General features: G+C 41.1%; 1 protein-coding gene across 14 annotated transcripts in view; it reads left to right on the forward strand.

Moving 5' to 3' along the window:
* Window positions 1-21,318, forward strand: part of Unc79 (unc-79 homolog, NALCN channel complex subunit) — a 232,442-nt gene that overhangs the window by 59,143 nt on the left and 151,981 nt on the right. For all 14 annotated transcript variants that reach the window (XM_021201628.2, XM_021201627.2, XM_021201626.2 and 11 more), the window contains exons 5-7: window positions 2,893-2,985; window positions 12,213-12,268; window positions 12,934-13,063. In XM_021201628.2, coding sequence (XP_021057287.1) covers window positions 2,893-2,985; window positions 12,213-12,268; window positions 12,934-13,063 — 279 coding nt within the window. The remainder of the gene's footprint in view (window positions 1-2,892; window positions 2,986-12,212; window positions 12,269-12,933; window positions 13,064-21,318) is intronic.

The following is a 21,318-nucleotide window of genomic DNA, read 5'->3' on the forward strand; positions in this document are numbered from 1 at the left end:
CGAGGACAGTTGTCTTTCCCCTTTCATTTTATGTTTTTTTGGATTTTTTTTTTTTTTTTTTTTTTTTTTTTTTTTTGTGCTCTCATGGGATTGAGCTATGTATCTGTTTACATCATGCCTTTTTAACAAGATTCAGTAAATGATGTGTGCTTGTGCATGCTTATTAAATTAAAGCCATGGTGATTTTATTTGGTCTTGTAGAAGGCTTTGAAATTGCAAGATGCTGTCTGTTTATATAAGTATTGGAGCCAATTTCCTAGGGCTTGTGTCCTAGGGGAACTCTTGGCTTTATGGATGGCCATACTTGAGGGACAGCATAGATTTGCAGAGGTAACAGGGACATCCAAAGGTCGCTAAGCCATCTGGGCAGTTCTCCAAACAGACTTCACTTAAATCATCCGAGACAGTTGGGCATCTCTCCCATTTTTAAAGGCCTCCGGGCACAGTGGCTCTCAACCTCTTTGAACAGTTTTCATTGTTGAAAAATGCTTATTATTAAAAAGTTTGAGTTGAATTTAAATAAAGGTGAAAACACTTGTCACCAAAAGACTATACATGTGGCAAGAGGGAGAGAGAGGAGAGAGAGAGAGAGAGAGAGAGAGAGAGAGAGAATGAAGAAAGAGGAAGAGGAGGAGGAGGAGAAGAGGGAGGGAGGGAGGAAGGGAGGGGGAGAGGAGAGGAAGAGAGCAGATGAAAGGCAAGGGGATGAGAGGGAGGAGGGGGTAAGAAGGGAGAGGGGAGAGAAGAGATGAAAAGAGACAGACAGACAGACAGACAGACAGACACTCTTCTGTTTTTATGTTGGAGTAGGCATTCCTTTCTTTCCTTCTGCAACAAAGGGCATAGGAGTATTGTTTGTGTACTCACCCTTCCGAGCCCTGGGTACTGGCCTGGGCATCCCCTTGTTTACCTCTCTCCCCTCTTACAGAATCCCTCAAAGGCAGATCTAAGACCAGCCTGCTGAGACAGTTTCTTTCCCATTCCTCACAGGAGCTGAGCTAGGATCTCCAGGAGTGGACCTTAAGGAGCCAAATAGGAAAAGGCTAAAGATGGAAAGTGTTTGATTCAAAGTTCTTTCTTCAGTTTATCCTGCTTGATTAGTCATCCTCACTTATCTCTGTATCAATTCTTACCTAACTATCAGCCCTCGTTTACAGTGTAGAGTCAAATAGATCTATGTACCCAAATACCACCACCAGCCCTGGCAGTCAGGCACACACAGCCAAAAGCAGACTCAGGCTAGCAGAGCTCAGTTTGGGACCTGTTTTGCGTCTCTCAAGCCTGTTGCAAAGACCACTGTCATTTATGGCATCAGAAGTTCTTGATGTAGAAACAAAATAGAATCGCCTTGGTTCTTGTCAGACAAACCTTCATTAGCACTTTGATGTTTCTGTTTACTGGGTGCCTTATTGTGCTGTCTTGTTCCTTAAATGAGATGTGCTCCCCACACACTGTATATCAATATAAAAGAAAATAAATCAGAGTTTGAGATTATCTGCCTTTTGCTGGCTGGCTGCATCAGTGGTCTTTACTGTGTAGAAAACAGTGTTGACGGGTGTGTCTTCAGCATGTCCTGTTTCTCTGTGTTTGACAGCTTGATATATAAGCGTATCTATAAGAGGTGTCTCCTGCTTGTTTAGTTATCTCTATGGAAAAAGGAATTCATTTTAATCTTAATAAAAGTCTTCGTATTGTAGGGGGTCCCCTCTCAATTATTGCTGGGATAAAAATATCCTTTGGCAAAAACGTGTTGTACTAAATAACTTTCATCAGAGCTACTTTTGAGTACTTATAGAGCTACGGAGTCTATTCCATTAAAAGAGACGATTTTAATATAGCGTTTGATGCCATCGTGAACAGGCCACTTAAAGATGTGTTAAAACCAGTGTGCAAGTGGATATCATGATTATACAACAGTGGATATCATGATTATACAACAGTGGATATCATGATTATACAACAATTAGGTGAATTTTGAAGACTATTGCTTTGCAATTGGACATTTGTCATCGTAGGATAAATGTTATTCACAGTTATTCACAGATTCAAAAAAGTGCTTTGTTTCAAACAACTCAGCTCAATGTGAAGAGGGTAGACTTTGGAAAGCCAAAATTGATTCTCATGATAATGAAGACTCTGGTGGGGCTCCAGGTGAAGGTTTGAATACAGCTGGGTAGTGACACATGAGCACTGAAAATCATCTAAAAGCCAACGTGATCATTTTTACAATATGTTATTTAAGATTTCTATGTATAATTGAATATGATGTTATACATTATATGGAGCTTTTTTGCCCAGCTCTCTAAGTGTTGATATATTTTAGTTGGGCTCCCACTTCCTTATGAGGTTAACTATTCACATGTTTAAAGTGTCCTTTAAGTTTGGGAATAGCGATCCCTCCTAAGCACAACTCTGACAAAGATTATATTCTGGTTTTATATTTTCTCATGCAGCTATGCATTAGATGGTTTTTTTGTTTGTTTGTTCTTTTACAGTGGCAGGCAATGGTAGCATTTGTATGCAAGAAGTTTTGTGGTTTTTATCTCAATTAATTTCTATTGGCTTTGGGGCTGGGGTTATGGCTTAGTTTGCAGTATTTTCTTAACAAGGCCCTGGAGTTGATCACCAGCATTACATAAACTGTATGTAGTTTGTGCATGCCCCAGCTCTGATTAGTAGAAGCAGGAGGATCAAGAATTCAAGGCCATCCTGAGTACGTAGAAAGTCTGAGGCTAGCCTCAGCTACAAGAGACACCATCTTAAAAAAGAAAGAACAGAGGTGTCAGTAGTTACTCAGTTCATTTGGAGCTTTCTCAGGATATTTGTAAGGGAGCAAGTATATACTCATATCTAGAAATCGATTTGCATCTAACCAGAGAATTTTGGTTTCAGTGGGTTCCTCCAGGAGAGAAGGTGTTCCGGCCCATGTTAACCTCTCTGCATCCTCAATGCTAATGATTGCAATGCAGTACACCTCTAACCCAGGTAAGTGACCAGCTTCTAAACTATCATGAGGCAACATTCAACAAACAACATAGACCCTTTCACGTGGGAGTTTCTCTAGGTAGATACAGACAAGAGATGTGTTAAACACAGACCTCTGAGTTAAAATTATTTTGTCCATTGCTAGTAGCAATGATTTGATTTGCTAGGGAGCATTTTAGAATATTTGAGGATTAAGTTTCAGATGACTGGAAAGTAATGACTATATAGAAAAAAGTTAAATGCAAAAATATAGCTAACACTAAGGCTGGTGTGCTGGTTTATGCTATATGCTTAGCACTTAGGAAGTTGAGGCAGGAAGATCATTATTAGTAGCAGACCAGCCTGGGCTATAGCATGAGATCTTGTCTTACACACACACACACACACACACACACACACACACACACACACACACACACGTACCTAATGTATATTACATGTATTGATTCATATGCATATATACATGTATATGACATATTTTTACTGCACTTTAACCATTAATGATAACCAATGATTTGGGTACATTTGCTTTGCTAATGCCACAGAAATATTTCTAAACATAAATCTTTTACCAAATTTCAGGTTTCTCATAGAATAAATTGATGAAAAGGGATGCACAATTTAAAGGGATAGAAACATTTTAATATTCTTCCAATTGTAGGAGAGAAAACAGTGATTTCCTGTGGCCTTCTCCTTTAGCATTGTCCTAAAAGTTGTATTTGAGTTGAGTAGCAGAGGAATCATGAGCTCTTTTGCTTCTGTGTCTCAGATCACCTATGTACTGGATGGGCTTGCCCATGGTGTTAGTGTTTGTCAGGGTAACTGCAAATTATGTTGGAGGAATTGACCTCCCAGGCAGCTAGCTCACTGTTGAAGCGATGTGTAAGCTATGAACTCTAGTTTTATTTTCATTGAAAGTTTGTTTAGAAAATGACAACGTTTTATGACATAGTTTTTAGTCTATTTAAGTAGCATAATAATTGAGTTTTTTATTTTAAAACTTTAAAAATAATGTTTTTATTGACTTGCTGAGAAATTCATACAACGTATTTTGTTCACATTCACTAACACAGCTCCATCCTAGCGGTCCCTCTGTATAGTTTTGATTGTTGCCCTGTTTGAGATGGAGTTTTTATGGCTATCTTGCACAGGTTGACCTCCAGGGTTAAGTCGGTTCTCTGTCTTCAGCCTTCTAAGTCCCTGGAGTCAAGACAGATGCCGGCTTCTAGTCTCTGTTTTAATTCATTTGAGCTCCCATAAAAAGGCTTAAAAACAGCGAATACTTAAAAGTTTTGGAAGCCAGGAAGTGGAAGACCATGGTCCTAGCAGACTCATTGTCTGGTGAAGGCTTCATTCCCTGGTTCATGGGGGGCCGTGGTTGTGCTGTATCCTCTCATAAAGGAGGGAGGACAGGCTTCTCCGGAGTTACTGTTATATAGACACTGTTGCATTGGTTGGGGTGCAGTCCTCACAACCTTAATGTCTGCTAAAGACCCTGCCTCCTAATGTTATATTGGGGTCTAGGATGTTTGGGAACACAGATATTTGATTTACCAGTATTCTACTTCATCTCCCTAATTTCACATCCTTCCACCTTTGAACACATTAATTCCATCTTGACAGTCTTGCAAGTGTTAATTCATCCCATTATTAACTCAAAAAAGCCGAGGTCCAACGGTTCATATAAATACCACCTAGATCCATTACTGTCGGACTTGAGGCATGATTCATCCCAGAATTCTCTGCTCTTCAGTATGTCACGTGCTTCCAGAGCACAACTGTGAGGGCTGGGGCTGCAGCTCCGTCGCAGAGCACTTGCTTCGCATATGGCAACTAAGGGTTAAGTCCCTAAACAGAAGCATACAGACGTGTAAACAATAAAGTACACAGGCCAGCCAGCGAGCAGACGGCCCTGCCCCAAAGGCAGACGGGATGAGTTCAAAACTCAACATCAAACCTCAGCCTTGTACATCTTCTTTGACTTGATACTGTGCCTTCTAGACTCATTGTGGAGGCAGTCCTATCTTCTCTGTTGTTGCTGGATGAGAGTTTGGCTCCAAGGGTTTTGTAGTGACCCTGCCACTATAGCACCAGGAAACCTGGCCTCCATTGGTCCACTGGGAGTTACTTCAGTGGGGGCTTCTGTGGTGGCTGCCCTCATGTCTACCTCTACTTCACCTCCACAGCCTGGGGTCTGGTGCCCATGACTTTTTAGAGTATCCTTTCAACTTTAAGTGGGCATATCCATGCACCCACAGCTATGCTGGGTGCAGTGCAAGCTACTCTGGGTCCCAAAGAGCTGTATTCTGAATATAAAGAATAAGGCATCGGAGTACAGGAACAAGGTATAGGCTGCAATGTGATATCCCCCGCTTGCTTGTGGGCCCCTAGAAGCCATGCTGTCCTTGGCCCCTTCTCTAGGCCTGTGATGGGAGGGGGAGTTGTGATGATTTCTAAATTGTCTTTGGGGGTCTTGGACCACAGTGCCTAGCTTCTCTGGTGAGGACTGACTGATGTGTTTTCTACCTCGCTGGTCATATTCCCAGTGGTCTCTCCTGAGGAGTTTGCAAACTTTCACCTAGTTTCTTCTTTGATGAACAATTCTGATTGAAACCATTTCTTTCCTCTGGAATTTTACTGTAGACCCTCAGAAAACAATAGCCAAGACAAACATAAAAACGCAGGCCAGATTACGGGGCACTTCCAGAAGGCTTTCCTCAGCCAGTTCCATCTCACACAAAGTCTCTCCCTTCTGTAGAACACAACGACGTCCATGTAATTTGACCATGTTCTCTGTCACTTTATGACAAGGGTGGCCTTTTCTCCAGTTTGCCATCGCATGTTCCTGTTTCTGCCTGACACCTCCTCAGAATCGCCCCTACTGTTCAGTTGTGTGTGTGTGTGTGTGTGTGTGTGTGTGTGTGTTTAAACCAGCATCCAGTCTAGCGTGCCTTCATAAGTGGGAAGCTTTGTCTGCCCTTCTCTTCCTAAGGCTTCACATAGTTGTCTTTAACAGTCATTCAGAGTAACAGCAACTTTTCCAGAATGTACCTCAGAACGCTTGCACTCCCTACAATTACCTAATGCTAAAGTGGCTTCCACATTTTAAGATATTAGTTCCAGTAGCACCCCATGTCTTAGCACTAGTTTCCTGTTTCAGTATGTTTCGGGTTATATTAGTCCTTTGTTTCGTTGCTGTGGCAAAATACCTCACAAAGAACTCAAGGAAGGTGGGGTAGTTGTTTTGACTTGTCATTTAAGGCATACACACCACACTGGCAGGGAAGCCATCATGGCAGGACTATGAGACATGTTGCCTCCACAGTCAGGAAACGGCCGGAGGTGGATGCTGGAGTTTCTGTTGTCATCCCTGAAATGGCTCCTCCCACATTTTCACTCCCTCAGTTGAGCCTTCTGGGAGCATCCCTAGAGACACTCAACAGTTTGTCTCCTAGGTAATGCTAAATCACACTCATGTGCTATTCAGATTAGCTCTGACAGGGGTACTCGAACAGATACCGCAATGTGAGTGGCTTATATGATTAAAAGCTTATTTCTCATGGTTTCAGAGTGTGGGAAATTTAGTTCGAGGTTGTTGATAGATTTGAGTGTCCGGTAGGGGCGGACCCATTTCCTGGTTCCTAAGCAGATTTGTTCTGTCCTTGCATAGAAGAAAGCTCATGAGGATTCTTTGGGGTCTTTAAAGAAAGGGCCATTAAAGGGCTGGAGAGATGGCTTAGCAGTTAAGAGCGCATTTCGCCCTTCTAGAGGACCCAAGTTCAATTCCCAGCACCCATATTGGGCAGCTCACAATTGTCTTCAGGTTCAAGGTATTCAGCACCCTCTTCTGGCCTCTGTAAGAACATGAACACCCTCTTCATACACATAATTTAATAATGATAATACTATCACTGCTAATAAAATATTAAAAAACAAGGTCACTAAACCCACTCATGGGGCCTCTGCCTTCACCTCCTAATGATGTCACTCTGGGGAGTAGAATTTAATTTGTGGAATTTTATGTTCTGAAGGGATTCACCATTTAGATGAATCCTTAAAGTTAAAGTGTAAGTTAAAGTGTTATCAGGAGGAGTGGCCCCTGCAGCTGGGCAGCAATAGAGTAGAGTGGACATTTTGAGGTTACTCGAATGTGGATTTGTTCCTGGACCTGGGTTCGGGACTTCATTCTAAGGAAGACCCAATGTCTGAATGGCAGGGAGAAAGTAAGACTTTATTCTTTGAACAAATAATGAAGAAGAGGGGAAACTGTACTCACAAATAAGTTTATTCACCACAGGGAAGTGGGTTCCATATACAGGACAATGGAGTCATAAAAGGAAGAATATTCTTGTCTTCTCTGATGTGAGGAAGACCCTTCCAGAACTTTCTTTGACACTGCTTTTCTTTCTTTCTTTCTTTCTTTCTTTCTTTCTTTCTTTCTTTCTTTCTTTCTTTCTTTCTTTCTTTCTTTCTTTCTTTCTTTTTTTTTTTCATGGTCTGGTGGTTCCAGTCATGGGGGCTGGTAGATGTCTTTAGCTTTGATGGGAGAAAAGAGAGACTAGGCAAGTCCAGGGCAACTTAAATAGCCCTGTTAAATAACCCTATTTCTGGGCACAAGTTTCTCCAGTGATCAACATATCCGTATATAGAATCTTACCTGAAGACTCAAGCAGAGGAGGGATGGACGCAGTATGAAGACAGAAGCCACGCCTCTTCACCTCTCCCAGTCACTCAGTAGACACCAACAGGTCCATTAGGGTTTTGGCCAAATTGGCTTTTAAGACTTGGAACAATAATTCAGGTGACTGTTACTGTAACCCACACAAAGAAGTATCATTCTCAGGGGGGAAAACATGCAAGAAGCGGGCCTTTTTAGCTGTCTAGCCTTTCAGTGAGTGATGTTGAAGTGAGCCACAGGCTCTGAAAGCTACCAGGTTTGCTTTGATCTTACCCCAGTATCACCATTGAAGAGATTTGTGGAGATTGTGATTTGGCCCTAACAAACCATTTAATACCTGATCTGACTCTGGCGGCTTCAGAGGACAGAGTCTCCTGAGCTCATTTGCAAAAGACACATGGTTGCAGCCCTGAACAAGTTTACAGCCTCATGGCTGAATTTTCTCACCATGAAATAGGACAATTCTTCCTGCTATTCATTAACATGTTGTTCAGGTCAGCAAGTTAAAAACATGAGTGCACATGCTTGCTTGGCCTTGGTGTTCTGACGGCACATTGTAAGTGCTGGGTAAATAACGTGAACTGCCACAATGTAGCATTTTCCTCCTGGACTTGAATTGATGCAAAACTACTGTGATCTTACAAAATTATCTCTGCTATTTTCAAATCTGCTCACAGGATAATGTTTAGGGCCAGCGAACTATCCTGTATTGGGGATTACTTTTCTGACTCAAAACTAGTCTTGTGATGTGGGAAAGAGGTGAGGAGGGAGGGAATATCCACCACAGTCACTTTGGGATCAGATGCATGCAAGTATGCCCAAACTTCTCAGAGGACAAGATGACTGTGCTGCCTCCTACAAAGCTCACATTTGAGAACTCTTGCATCATTTCCCCAAACAAAACAAAACAACCAACCAAACAACCAAACAACCAAACAACCAACCAAAAAACCCACCCCAAACCCCAAATTCCACAAAAGCTGGTTGGTTTTGTAATGTTTTAAGTAAGTTGGGTTTTTTTGTTTTTTTGTTTTTTTGGGTTTTTTTTTTTTTTTGGTAATCATTCTACTGTTTAAATTTTGGTGGAATGGGTAGCGAAGCAGCAAGTGGCCATTTGATTTTGTAGCTGATTGTGTGTTACAAATTAGGCATCAGGGGTTAGAGAGGAGGTTCAGTGGCTAAGAGCACACATTGCTCTTCCAGAGGATTCAAGTTCAGTGTTCGGCTCCTAACACCCACATCAGGGAGTTTACAATTGCCTATAACTCTAGTCCCTAAGGGGATCTTATGCCTCTGATCTCCACTGGCACTCACACATACGTGTACATACCCACCCTACACATATGTGTGAACAATTCAGTATAAAATAAATCTTAAAGATGAAAAGGGCACTTGCTTAAGCAGCTAACATTCACTGAGTAACTCTGGTGTGCAAGGCTTTCTGCTAGGTATTGTGGAGACCACACTGAAGTGTAAGGGATGTGCTTCCCTTGGGCCTGTATTTCTTTGGGAAGATGAAGCTTATTCCCATAAATCATTGCCAATATGGGGTATCTACAACCCCAACATTAGGAGAGCAGAAGATCGCTGTATATTTGAGGCCACGTCAGCCAGGGACCACAGAGTGAGACATCTTTCACTAAACAGGTAATAAACATAGAGCAAGCTGTGCAAAGCACCAGTTAAATGCTATAAGCCGTTTAACTTATCAGAGGAGGAGGAGGACTCTGGGAATTGAAGTTCTCAGGAAGCTCCATGCTTCTTGAGCAAAGGAAATATGGATCAAGTTCTGCTTGATAGGCCGAGCGGGGCATTTTGGAGGGGAAGCAGTTTGACCAGACACATTCTCCAAGTCTGCTCACGGGACAGGCAGCAGAATACTCTGAACAGAACGGGGACCATGCCATCTTCTCTGCAGAAGATCAGATGTTGTGTAAGACCCAGTGTCCTGGGACACTTGCCCACTCAGTGTTGGCATAAGGACAGAGACTACGCAGTGAAGCCACAAGAGGAGAGATTTAAAAAGTAGAGAGAGCAGCACCGAATGCTTCTGCGCAATCAGAAAGAATTCAGATGAAGCCTGTCCACAGGATCTGAATGACACAGAGGTCTGCAGGGCAGAAACTTCCGGGTTGGCACGGAGATGGAAAGTCGTTCATGGGAAGAACCAGACATTAATCTGTCTAGGATGAGTGCTGTTCTTTTGCAAGTGAACACAGGTAAATCAAAGAAGCACGCTGTTGTGTAGCTCTAACAGGCCCCCTGTAGAAGACTCTATTGTGAAGATACCATGGAGAAATCAAGTTGGTACCAGTATGACATTTCCTCCATGGTTAGATTTCATAGTACTAGAGGGTGCTATATGGTAGGTTGCTAGGGTTAAAAAGAATCAACAGTTTCTCCCAGCTGTGAGCTCTGTGACCTACCATAATGGGCAAGATAGGCCATGGGGGCAATAGTGGCACAAATATGGAGGAAACCAACTGCTTTCAAATTGGATTTAAGACCCGAGCCACAGGAAGAAATATATGCCTGGAACTGTAAATTTGACTAATAATGAATGGCTAGAGAGTTCTGAGGCCTCAGTCACGAACTACTACTGTTATTTTGCTAAATGGATGTGGGCTCATGCGGCCCTCTAAATTCATATTTTCATGCCTATTAATCAGAACAGCTATTAGACATCAGAGAAAAAATTTTCTGGGATGAACTGTGGGTAGTGTAGAAACTCTCATCTGGTCAAACTGCAGAGTACAAGTGTTCATTGAGTGGTTAGCTACAAAGGGGGGTATCTACCTGCTCCTCCCTCCCAAGTCTTAGGGACCGCCATGGAAGAGGGACAGGAAGGAGTGTAAGGGCCGTAGGTCTCGTAGGTGGACTAGACTGAACTGTCTTCTGGATGTGACAGGACTACTATGCTCAGCACCTCACAGAAGATCAAGCCAGTTGTGCTGGAGAGATGGCTCAGCAGTTAAGACACTTGCTGCTCTACAGAGGACGCAGGCTTAGTTTTCTCGGCACCCAAATGGTGGCTCACAGAGCATGGTCTTGTCGGGCATCAATGGGAGGAGAGGCCCTTGGTCCTGTGAAGACTCGATGCCCCAGAGTAGGGGAATGCCAGGGTGGGGAGGCAGGAGTGGGTAGGTGGGGGGGGGAACACCCTCATAGAAGCATGGGGAGGGGGGATTGATTAGGGGGTTTTGGGATGGGAAACTAGGAAAGGGGTTAACATTTGAAATGTAAATAAAGAAAATATCCAATAAATTTTTTTTTTAAACAAATAAACAAAAAACAAATGGTGGCTCACAATTGCCTCCAGTTCCAGAGGCTTTTCATCCTTTTCTGGCTTCTGTGGGTACCTCACACATGCACAGTGCACTTGCATACACACACATGTGTAAATAATATACATACATACATATGTGCATGCATAAACATACATACACACACACACATAAAATAAAGATACACAAATCTTTTTAAAAAGTCCAGCCAAACATGAGGGGAGGGGCCTCACAAGACCCCGCCCATAACTGAGTAGCAATTGACCACTGTTGGCTTCTGTGGAGAGAGAGTCAGTTTTCTTTAAGGGTGTGACCCCTGATGGGTTGACCATGCTTTACTCAATGGCCCCACACCCATGGGTATATGGACAGCAAAAATTGGACTTGAGGAACTATTACCAAAAAAAAAAAAAAAAANAATGGCCCCACACCCATGGGTATATGGACAGCAAAGAAAGAAAGAAAGAAAGAAAGAAAGAAAGAAAGAAAAAAAAAAAAAAAAAAAAAAAGAAAGAAAGAAAACAAAAACCCATTAAGTTGGGAGAGGGTGGGAAGTCAAGAGTGAGTCTGGGAGGAGTTAAGGGGATAAATAAGGGGAGAATATGATCAGATTGCATTGTAGAAAATTCTCAAAGGATTAATCAGGTGTCTCACTTAAAAAAAATTAAAAACCAAAACCCAAATTTCCCATCACTGGGACTCAGTTCCAGCCAGCAACATCTGCCTGGAGCTTCTGAGTTGGTTTTTTTCTTTATGATGAGAGGATATAGGATTATTGATCAAGTGGTAAAATTTCTGTGTCACTCAGTAGTTTTCAGTCTCAGCGGGGTGCATAGGGAAATCAGCACCAGTTTCCAAGCTACACACGGCCTGGTGTTTGTGAGGTAGCGTGTGTGGACTGCTCAGCACATCTGACAAAGAACGAGTTCACTCAAAATGATGGTGAGGCTTGTATGTGACCTCATGGGTGAGCCTTGCCCTTCTCACGAAGTTCTTAGCTGCATTGGTCCAAGTTCACGTTATGTAAGTATAATTGCTGGAGATGTCTAGTATTTCCTTTGCCAGTGCAATTTGCAAAGTACTTCTGAATGGCTTTGGAATAAAGTTTGGTAAAGCTAAGGGCTGGTATAGTTTCTAAAAGTATGATAAATACTTTTGAATTTAATGATTCAAGTGAAAATGGATGCTGAAGTGATTTATTATATCTCCAAGGATGATTTTTTGGTATTTACATTTCATTATAAATTATATTTTCTTCTTTACAGTGTATCATTGTCAATTATTGGAATGCCTCATGAAGTATAAACAAGAAGTCTGGAAAGTAAGTTTTGAATCAAGATGGACCCATATTTACCAATGATTTATATAAATTTTAACAATCACTTATTATAATTGTTGCTTTGATCAAATTTATCCTTGTCTTCTAATTTTGATGTGATTAACCTATACTTTATTTCTACTTGCAAAATTATCACTAAGAACAGAAATCAAACTTCAAGAGCAGAACTTCTTGACAGAATAATTGATGTATCTTATTCATGGAATTAAGCAAATATTATATTGCACGACAGTATGATTTTAATGTAAAATTTCTTAAGAATTGTCTTTTATTTTAAAAGCAGACATGAATTGTTAAGAAATGTTATTAAAAAAATATATTTTTTAAACTCAGTGTTTGGTATGTGGGCGTACACTGTTGCAAAAAATCTTTCTTTAATTGGACTATCATTAGAAGATTAATGAACAGTGTACTTTTGAACCCTCCTTGAGGACATATAAACAAACACATGAATAAATGAAGAAAATGATATGCTAGCACAACTTAATCTGTAAAGTGCAACTGGATGATAAGATCCAGGAAACGACCCGCCTTCCCTATTAGAATTCTCTGTTAGAATTTCTACTGCTTTGGTTATACCGGGTGAGCGGTTGTTATTTTGATTTGAGGTTGCTGAGTCAACTCACGTCTGTCCCTTCCTCCTGCAGGATCTTTTGTATGTGATTGCCTACGGGCCTTCACAGGTGAAGCCTCCAGCAGTACAGATGCTTTTCCACTATTGGCCCAACCTGAAGCCTCCCGGAGCCATAAGCGAGTACAGGGGCTTACAGTACACAGGTAAGGAGAGCAGAGCTGTGTGGGGGCCCGTGTTCATCTCCCTCATGCCACCGAGCCTCACCTTATATAACACCATATTAGATGGTTGACATCGTCCTTTCGGACTCTGGGTTTCAAAAGAAGCCAGTCAGTCCATGCTATTAGGGGAGGTTAAGGTGGGAAGATCACGGGAGCCCAGGAAATTTGGGGAGCCATCCTAGACAACATAGAATGATTCCATCTCTTAAGATAATCAAGTGTGGTGCTGCGAGCAAGTGGGAATCTCAGCACTTGAGAGGTGGAGGCAGGAGCATCAGAAGTGCAAAATCAGTCTTGACGACAAATCGGGTTTGAAGTCGGCATGAACTGTAAGAGAACCCATTTCAAAACAAAACAAAATACAACCCAAAGGAAAATAAGGAGAAAAAAAATCCCAGCCCCCTCAAAAAAGCCCTTAATTATACCAATTAAAATATTTATGACTTCATATTGCCTATGCCCCTACCTCAGTTACTATCCAAAAGGCCTACATCTTACCTGCTGCTAAAGTTAATTCTACCAAACCAGAAATGATGGGAGCAAGGCTGGTTATTAATATCTCTTAGCGGAAGCCCCAGCTGCCTAATTCTGTTCTTGTGAGAGGCCTGGCTGTGTTTTCAGTGTCACCAGAAGAATCTCATCATGACAATGAAACAGTTACATTAAATGCAATGATAGAGTTGGGCATGGTGGCCTGCTCTTATGACCTCAACACCCTGTGGGCTGACATTAAAGTTTCTAGAGTTCAAGGCTAGCCTGGGCCACAGAGTGGATTATAAGACAACCTGAGCTATATGAAAATCTTGAAAAAAATTGAAATAGTGACATATATTTACCAAGAAACTTTCAAAAAAGTAAAACAACAACAACTTAAAAAAACAGAAACAAAAAACAAGTCAGACAGACAGAAGGACTGGCTAGCACAAGGTTCTAGGTTACTGCTTTTATCACAAAGTATAAGAAAATCCCAGTGGCTAATGGATTTTTCTGATGTCCATGTTTACCTCCCCTCAATGGTGTTATACATGTTTTACAGCATGGAAGGAGGATTCCAAGTGGTGTAGCCTAGGATAAGAAGTGGTAGCAGCGGTTTATGCAGGAAAGGTGGACAGAGAATTTGTTGAATTGTTTTTTTATTATCATTTGAATTATTGATAGTAGAGAATGTTTCATTGTTGTGAGATGAATAATTTGAATGTAAAAGCCAATGAATACTTAGCACATCAGTAGAGTAAAAACCGAAATGGCTGGTATACTTGATGCCAACCCTTTTTTGTAGGGTCCCTGACATAAGCTCTCCTGTGATGTTTGAATCGGTGATTAATACCAATGAGCCCTATTTATACACTAACTATATGATGAGGTAGCTGTGTTCCAGGCATTGTAGTTTTGTTATTACTGTAGGAACCAACACAAAAGCAGCCTTCATTAAATTGAATATTGCCAAGATACAGAAATTCAGTATATTCAGCAAATATTCACAGGGTATCTAGATATGGAAATTCATTCTATTCAACAAATATGGGGTGTTTATTGTTAGCCAGGCATTTCTCTGTGTTCCAATGAGAAAAGCAAAACACCTTATGGTCATTAGCTTCTTGGGGCTTTCAAGCTAATTGTGGGGGGAAATTTCAGAGACTGTTTTCTAGGGCTAAGTACTAAGGTAGAGCAAAAAAAAAAAAAATCTGTGGGAACCGTGGGAGGGCTCCTAGCTCATCCTGGTCATTGGCAAGTCTGGGGGAGAGGTGTGTGTTAAGGACATTCTCTAGGGAGTGAGGTTGTAGCTGGTAGCTGAGGCTGTAACAGGCACATGACTAGACATGGGAAGAGAAGAAGCCACGAGTGCATAAGGTAGAAGGAACTTCAGATAGAAGGGCTTGTGAGGTGGATGAGACAGACAGTTTGGTGATGTTTAGCACTGGAAAATTATAAGGCAATTAGACAATGGAGTGGGGAGGCCAGCAGAAGGCTGGCAGAGCCTGCAAAAGACTCGGGGTTGTTTTCTAACAACAGAGGGGTTTCCTGCTGTAGGCTTTGGTGAGACTCACTGACCAGAGCATCCCCGAATCCCAAACGCTGACAGTCATTTCCAGTGATGGGCTATCCAAAGCCTCTAGCAGGGACCAACTAAGAAATCTTCATGAAAACTGGTTCAGCATTTGCATGTTAAGATCAGAGACATCCTTTCTAGTTCTCTTGGACTCCTAGATAGTTGACTAGGGCTTCACTCACAGTCAATCCTTGTAATCCTGTGTTGCCTTCCCTGTTCTGCTGAGACCCACGTGCTACTTTGTAGCCAGACACCATCCTCAATGATAAGTGGCTCTCTTAGAATTCCCATGCTAACTGATCATGAGGTAGACAGAAAGTCATCATTGAGGTCTGTGTATTGCCATGTGTCTGGTACCAGCTGCCTATTGGATGTTGTTCTTGCAGCTTTGGATGTTGAGATTTCCCTCTTCTCCATTAGCCTGTTGGTACCATCATCATCCCTGTCTTGATCAGGCAACCATGTTGTTGAAGTGTAGCTTCTCTGACATTTCTAGGAGATACAATCTCACAGCTGACTTTGGGTCCTCTGGCTCTTTACAAACTTTCCTGTCCCTCTTCTGAGATGTTGCCTGAGCATTAGGTGTTGGGATTGTATCATAGATGTGTCGGTTGAGGCTAGGCACCTCTCTGCATTGTGACCAGTTGTAGTTTTCTGTGGTGTGACCATCTGTTGAAAGAGAGGTTTCTTCAATGAGGAGTAAGCATGCAAAGAGGTTTGTGAACCCATTTAATCTCTGAGTGCGTGGTTTGCATGTGAAGCCAGAGGTCAATGCTAGGTGCCTTCCCCTGTCACTCCTTACTTTATTGTCCAAAACAGGCTTTTGTTCTGAACCTGGATGCTCTGTTAGATTGGTTGGTCAGCAATCCTGGGCTATTCTTCTATCTCTACCTCTCTGACACGCAGCCATGCCTGAGTTTTTACATGAAGGCTGGTGATCCAAACTCAGGATCTTTTGCTTCTGCAGCAAACACTTTACTGAATGAGTCGTCTACCTCCCAGCTGATCCCTGCCTTTTATTATAAAAATTACCAATACTGGAGCTGGAGAGATGCTCACCAGTGAAGAGTATTGGCTGGTCTGGAGGGCTTGGTTTTAATTCCCAGCATCCATACGGCAACTCAAAACCACATGCAACTCCAGTTCCAGGGGATCTGATGCTCTCTTCTGGCTTCAGTGGGCACCAGGCACACATAGCAGGTAAAACACCCATGCAAATAAAAGGAAATAAAAATGGGATTATACAGTGAGTTTCTTGTATACCAAATAGTAAATGAGTTAGTCTTTGTAGCAAGGTTGTTATTTAGCATCCATTTAACTACATTTGTAGACAGCACAGAGAGAATGGGGGATGCATTGGCAGGCTAAGCTTCATCTGTGGCATCAGACATAGCATAGCATGTACTGTAACCCGTGTTAGTGGGCTCCGGTTTTTAAGGTGAGTCTATGAGAGGTTGGACCAGAACTTTCTGTTGTGCTTTCCCACCATTGTGTTCTTTCTTCTCTTTAATTCTCTTGTTGCTCTATCTACACAATGAAAATCCTGTAAGATTGTTTTGCTGGTGCATTATATACATGCAGAAAACCCCAAGTAAGCGTGTGTGGGGCCTGCCCCAGAGAGGTCCTTCAGCATGGGCTCCTCCTTTCAACAGCAAAGGATTAAGTTTTGCCTGAGTTTGTAGTTTATAAAAATGGAAGTGTCTAGTGTATGTGTGTGTGTATGTGTGTGTGTGTGTGTGTGTGTGTGTGTGTCTGTGTGTCTGTGTCTCTGTGTGTGTGCTATCTGGGTGCTAAGGATGACTGTTGTATGCTCATTTTTATTGCTACACGTAGTCCATAAAATACATGTGCCACAATTTTCCTGTCTTCTCCACTATTACCAAACATTTGGGTTGTTCTTAATTTTTGGTTGTTGAAATACTGCTACTCTGAGCATTTTTGAAATGTCTTTGATTTGAAATATATATACTTTAATAAACAGCTTCCCTGTTCAGTTATGCTAATACACACTCTCATTAGGAGTGTATATTTATTGTGGCAGCTTTGTTAAACATTATTTTATGTATCATATCATTATAGAACAATAAACTATATTTTCTTTCTAATCTACAGACTTTTATGGCTTCTTTTTAATCTGTGATTTAACATCAGTCATATTAATTGTACAGAGAGCTTTCAGTATGACATTGCTACATGTGCTTACAATGGCAAGTTGCATTTTTATTTGCCAGCCTATTACAGTTTTATTCAGAAAGTTATTGTCTTAATCAATGTTCTATTGCCGTGAAGTGACACTATGACCGTGGCAACTCTTATAAAGGAAAACACTCAACTAGGACTAGCTTACAGTTCTGACATTTAATCCACTGCCATCTTGCAGGAAGCATGGCACCATGCAGGCAGACATGCTAGAGAGGGGCTGAGAGTTCTATATCTGAATCCACAGGCAGCAGGAAGAGAGAGAGACACTTGGACTGACTTAGGCTTTTAAAATTCTGAAGCCCACTCCTAGTCAGCAAGGCCATATCTACTCTAACAAAGCCACACCTACTCCAACAAGGCCACACCCACTCTGACGAGACCACACCTACTCCAACAAGGCCACACCCACTCTAACGAGACCACACCTACTCCAACGAGGCCACACTTCCTTATCCCTGTCAAGTAGTGCTACCCCCTGATGACTAAGGATTCAAATATATGAACATATGGGGTCATTCTGATGCCAGCCACCACAGTTATTGTCTGTCCCTAATGCTTGAAATGATTTCCCATAGAAATTCCAATGATTCATCTTACATTAAAGATGGTGATTGAGCTGTAGTTGATTTTCATGCCGATCAGGTCTGCCTCCCCTAGCACCACTCATTACAAAAGGTGTGTCTTTTGGTGTTTTGTTTTTGTTTTGTTTTGTTTTTTTTAAAGTAATGTATGTCTTTTGGTATCATTTTCCAAGATGAAGCAGTTAATGGTACTTGGGTTAAACTGTGTTTTCTGTTCTACCTCACTGTTGCTATGGCAATGCTCTGCTACTTTTGGCTCTATGATGTAGCTTGGAGTCAGTATTGCGGTATCTCCAGTATTTCGCTATTTGCTTAGCATGGCTATTTTCATAGGTTTTGTGTTTACATATGGATTTAGGATTGATTTTTTTCTAGATCTGGGAAGAGTATCATTGGCATTTGATGGAGATTGTATTGAGTTTTGTGTATGAGTATTTGATAATATGGTTATTCACAGAGTATTTTCCTGATCCATGAACATGAGAGCGCTTTCTATTTTTCAAATGTTTAATATATCTTTCGTGGTGTTTTATGGTTTTCTTTGTAGGGAATTGTCACGTCGTTGAATAAGTTTAGGCCTATGTGTTCCACTTTAGTTTTGAAGTTACTGTAATAAGGATTATTTAACTAATCTCTTTTTCTAGGAATTCATCGTTGATATAGAAAGCTACAGAAGTTTTTAAATGTTGATTATTTTGTGCTTTGAAACTTTGATGAAAGCATATTGAAAAATTTAAGATTTTTTTCTCTGTGTGGATTATTTAGGGTCTTTCAAGCAGAGGCTATATCATTGTCCAGTAGGTATAATTTAACCTCTCTGTTCCCATGCATGTCCTCACTTTCTCCTGCCTATCGCTCTGGCTGAGTTTTTAAGCATTATCACAAGAGAGAAGATGGAGGGCAATTGTGTCTAACTTCTGGGTTTGGATGAAATGTTTTCCGTTCTCCCTCTCTGTGACATGTTGGCTGTACGTCTGCCAGAGTGTCCTTTGTTACACTGAGATATGCTCTTTCTATTCCCCCGTTCTTCATAGTTTTTAATCATGAGGGAGTGTTGGCCCTTGTTAAAGATCTTTTCTGAGATGATACTCCCCATTTCTCAGGATAAACCTGTGCTCATTTCTAAGTTCCTACCCGGTTTATTCTTTGACCTGTAGATAACTGATAGGGATAAGCTGTAGCTTTCTTCTTCTATGGTCAGATAATATACCTTGTACCATATGATGTATTAATTTTTGTATGTACATGTTTACATGTATGTAGTATGTGCATGTGTAAATGCTCATGTGTGTCCACATGTGCACACATGTGTGGTGTATGTGAGTGTGGATGTAAGAGGTTGATGCCAGGTATCTTCCTCAATCACTCTCCACCTGTTTTTTTTGGAAACCCAGTCCCACTAAATAGCCCTGGCTCACCGGTAACTCATTATGGAGACCAGGCTGGCCTCGAATTCAGAGTCATCTACATGCCTCTGCCTCCCAAGTATGGGAATTAAAAGTATGTATACTGTGCCTGGCTCCACCTTATTTTTTGAGCCAGGATCTTTGACTGAACTTGAAAACTCTGACTTGGCTCCACTGACTTGCCAGTAAGCCCCAGGTGTCCTCCTGCCTCTGTGTCACCAACGCTGGAATGGCAGGTATACTTTGCTGTGTCTAGCTTTTTTGTTTAAGTGTTGGGATCAAATTCAGACCATTATTCTTGCATAGCAAATACTTTATTGACTGATTCATCTTCACAGTCCTACATTATTTATTTGTTTATTTTTTAAATTTTCCTTTAGGGCTGATCATATAAATATTTCTGTGTATTTAAAACGTGTACAGTATTCTACATGAAATAAACCAAATTTATTACTTGTCTAGTTCAAACTTTCTATATTGCCATTGCATTTTTAAACTTAAATTATTATTTTAATGTGTATGGGTGTTTTGCCTGCATGTATATTTGTGTATCTCATGCCTACCTGGTACCCAAAAGGGCGATAAAAGGTCATCCGATTCCCTGGAGTTATAGACAGTTGTAAGCTGCTATGTGTGTGCTGGGAATCAAACCCTGACCCTCTGCAAGAGCAGCCAATGCTCTTAACCACTGAGCCACCCCTCCCGCTTTCACTGCATAGATCTCACTCTCTCCAGCATTTCTGAGAGGGAAGCCATGCAAGGTTTTGTTGTTGTTGTTGTTGTTGTTGTTGTTTTGTTTTTCTTACTGTGATTGTGGATTTGTCTAATTCCTTCTTCTTCTGATCTATTTACTTTTGATATTTTGAGATGGCACTAGTAGGTATATGTAAATTGCAAATTTAGAATTCAGTCTCTTCCAGGCGAATTGAAGCTTTTACCATTTTTTGAATGGATGTTTTTTTATCATTCATGATTCTTTCTGCATTAAAATTTACTTTGTCATAAGCTAATGTAGGCTTTTGAAAGAGTTTGTGGGGTATAACTTTTTCCATCATTTTACTTTCAACCTTTTATATTCTTATATAAAAAGCCAACCGGCTTTCTCTAGCGGTCCCCCAACTCCGTCTTTCTAGTGCTGCATTAGAGGCGGGCCATGACACCCACCTGGTGTTCAGAGGGATTCGTGGGTTTGAACTCTGGTCCTCATGCTTGTATGCAGGTACTTAAGCCACTGAGCCATTAGAGCTTTTAAAAACAAGCCGGGCGTGGTGGCGCACGCCTTTAATCCCAGCACTTGGGAGGCAGAGGCAGGCGGATTTCTGAGTTCGAGGCAGAACAGCCTGGGCTATACAGAGAAACCCTGTCTCGAAAAACCAAGAAAAAAAAAAAAGCACTTTTTTTTGTTTCCTTTAATGCTAATCTACTGGGGATATTTTTTATCTCTTTGTATTTATTTGAAAAACATCATTGTCTTGCATTTATTTATTTATTTAGCTTTTGGAGAGGGGTTCTTACTGTGCACATCCAATAGGCCTAGAGTGTGAGATCTTAAATGTTTATACAGTTTTAAACTGATATTCATTTTATTTATAAACCTTGAAAATATGAGCTTTATATTTTTGTTCCTGCTACTTGGATGCACATTATTGATTATTGCTAATTTAGAGGTAAACAACCCTTATTTATTTATTTATTTGCTTGTTTGTTTATTCATTCATTCATTTACTTATTTATTTAGCTGCTTGGCTATACCCTATCCAGTTCTGTTATTTCTGCTTGTCTTTCATGGGAGTTCATAGGACTCCTCTGACAGTTGATATCTTGTCAGTTTTAGAAAACACCAGGTTTTATCTTGTATTGTGTTGCTATAGTACTTAATGAAGGCATCACGTGGGCTGCTGGATCAGTTTTAGCCGATGTACGATGCTCTTGTATTTACCACAAAAATAAACAACAAGCAAACAACAGCAAAGAAAACTACAGAAAATAATGGCATGT

Source organism: Mus pahari, chromosome 7 (assembly GCF_900095145.1).
Source record: "Mus pahari chromosome 7, PAHARI_EIJ_v1.1, whole genome shotgun sequence".
Taxonomy (NCBI): domain Eukaryota; kingdom Metazoa; phylum Chordata; class Mammalia; order Rodentia; family Muridae; genus Mus; species Mus pahari.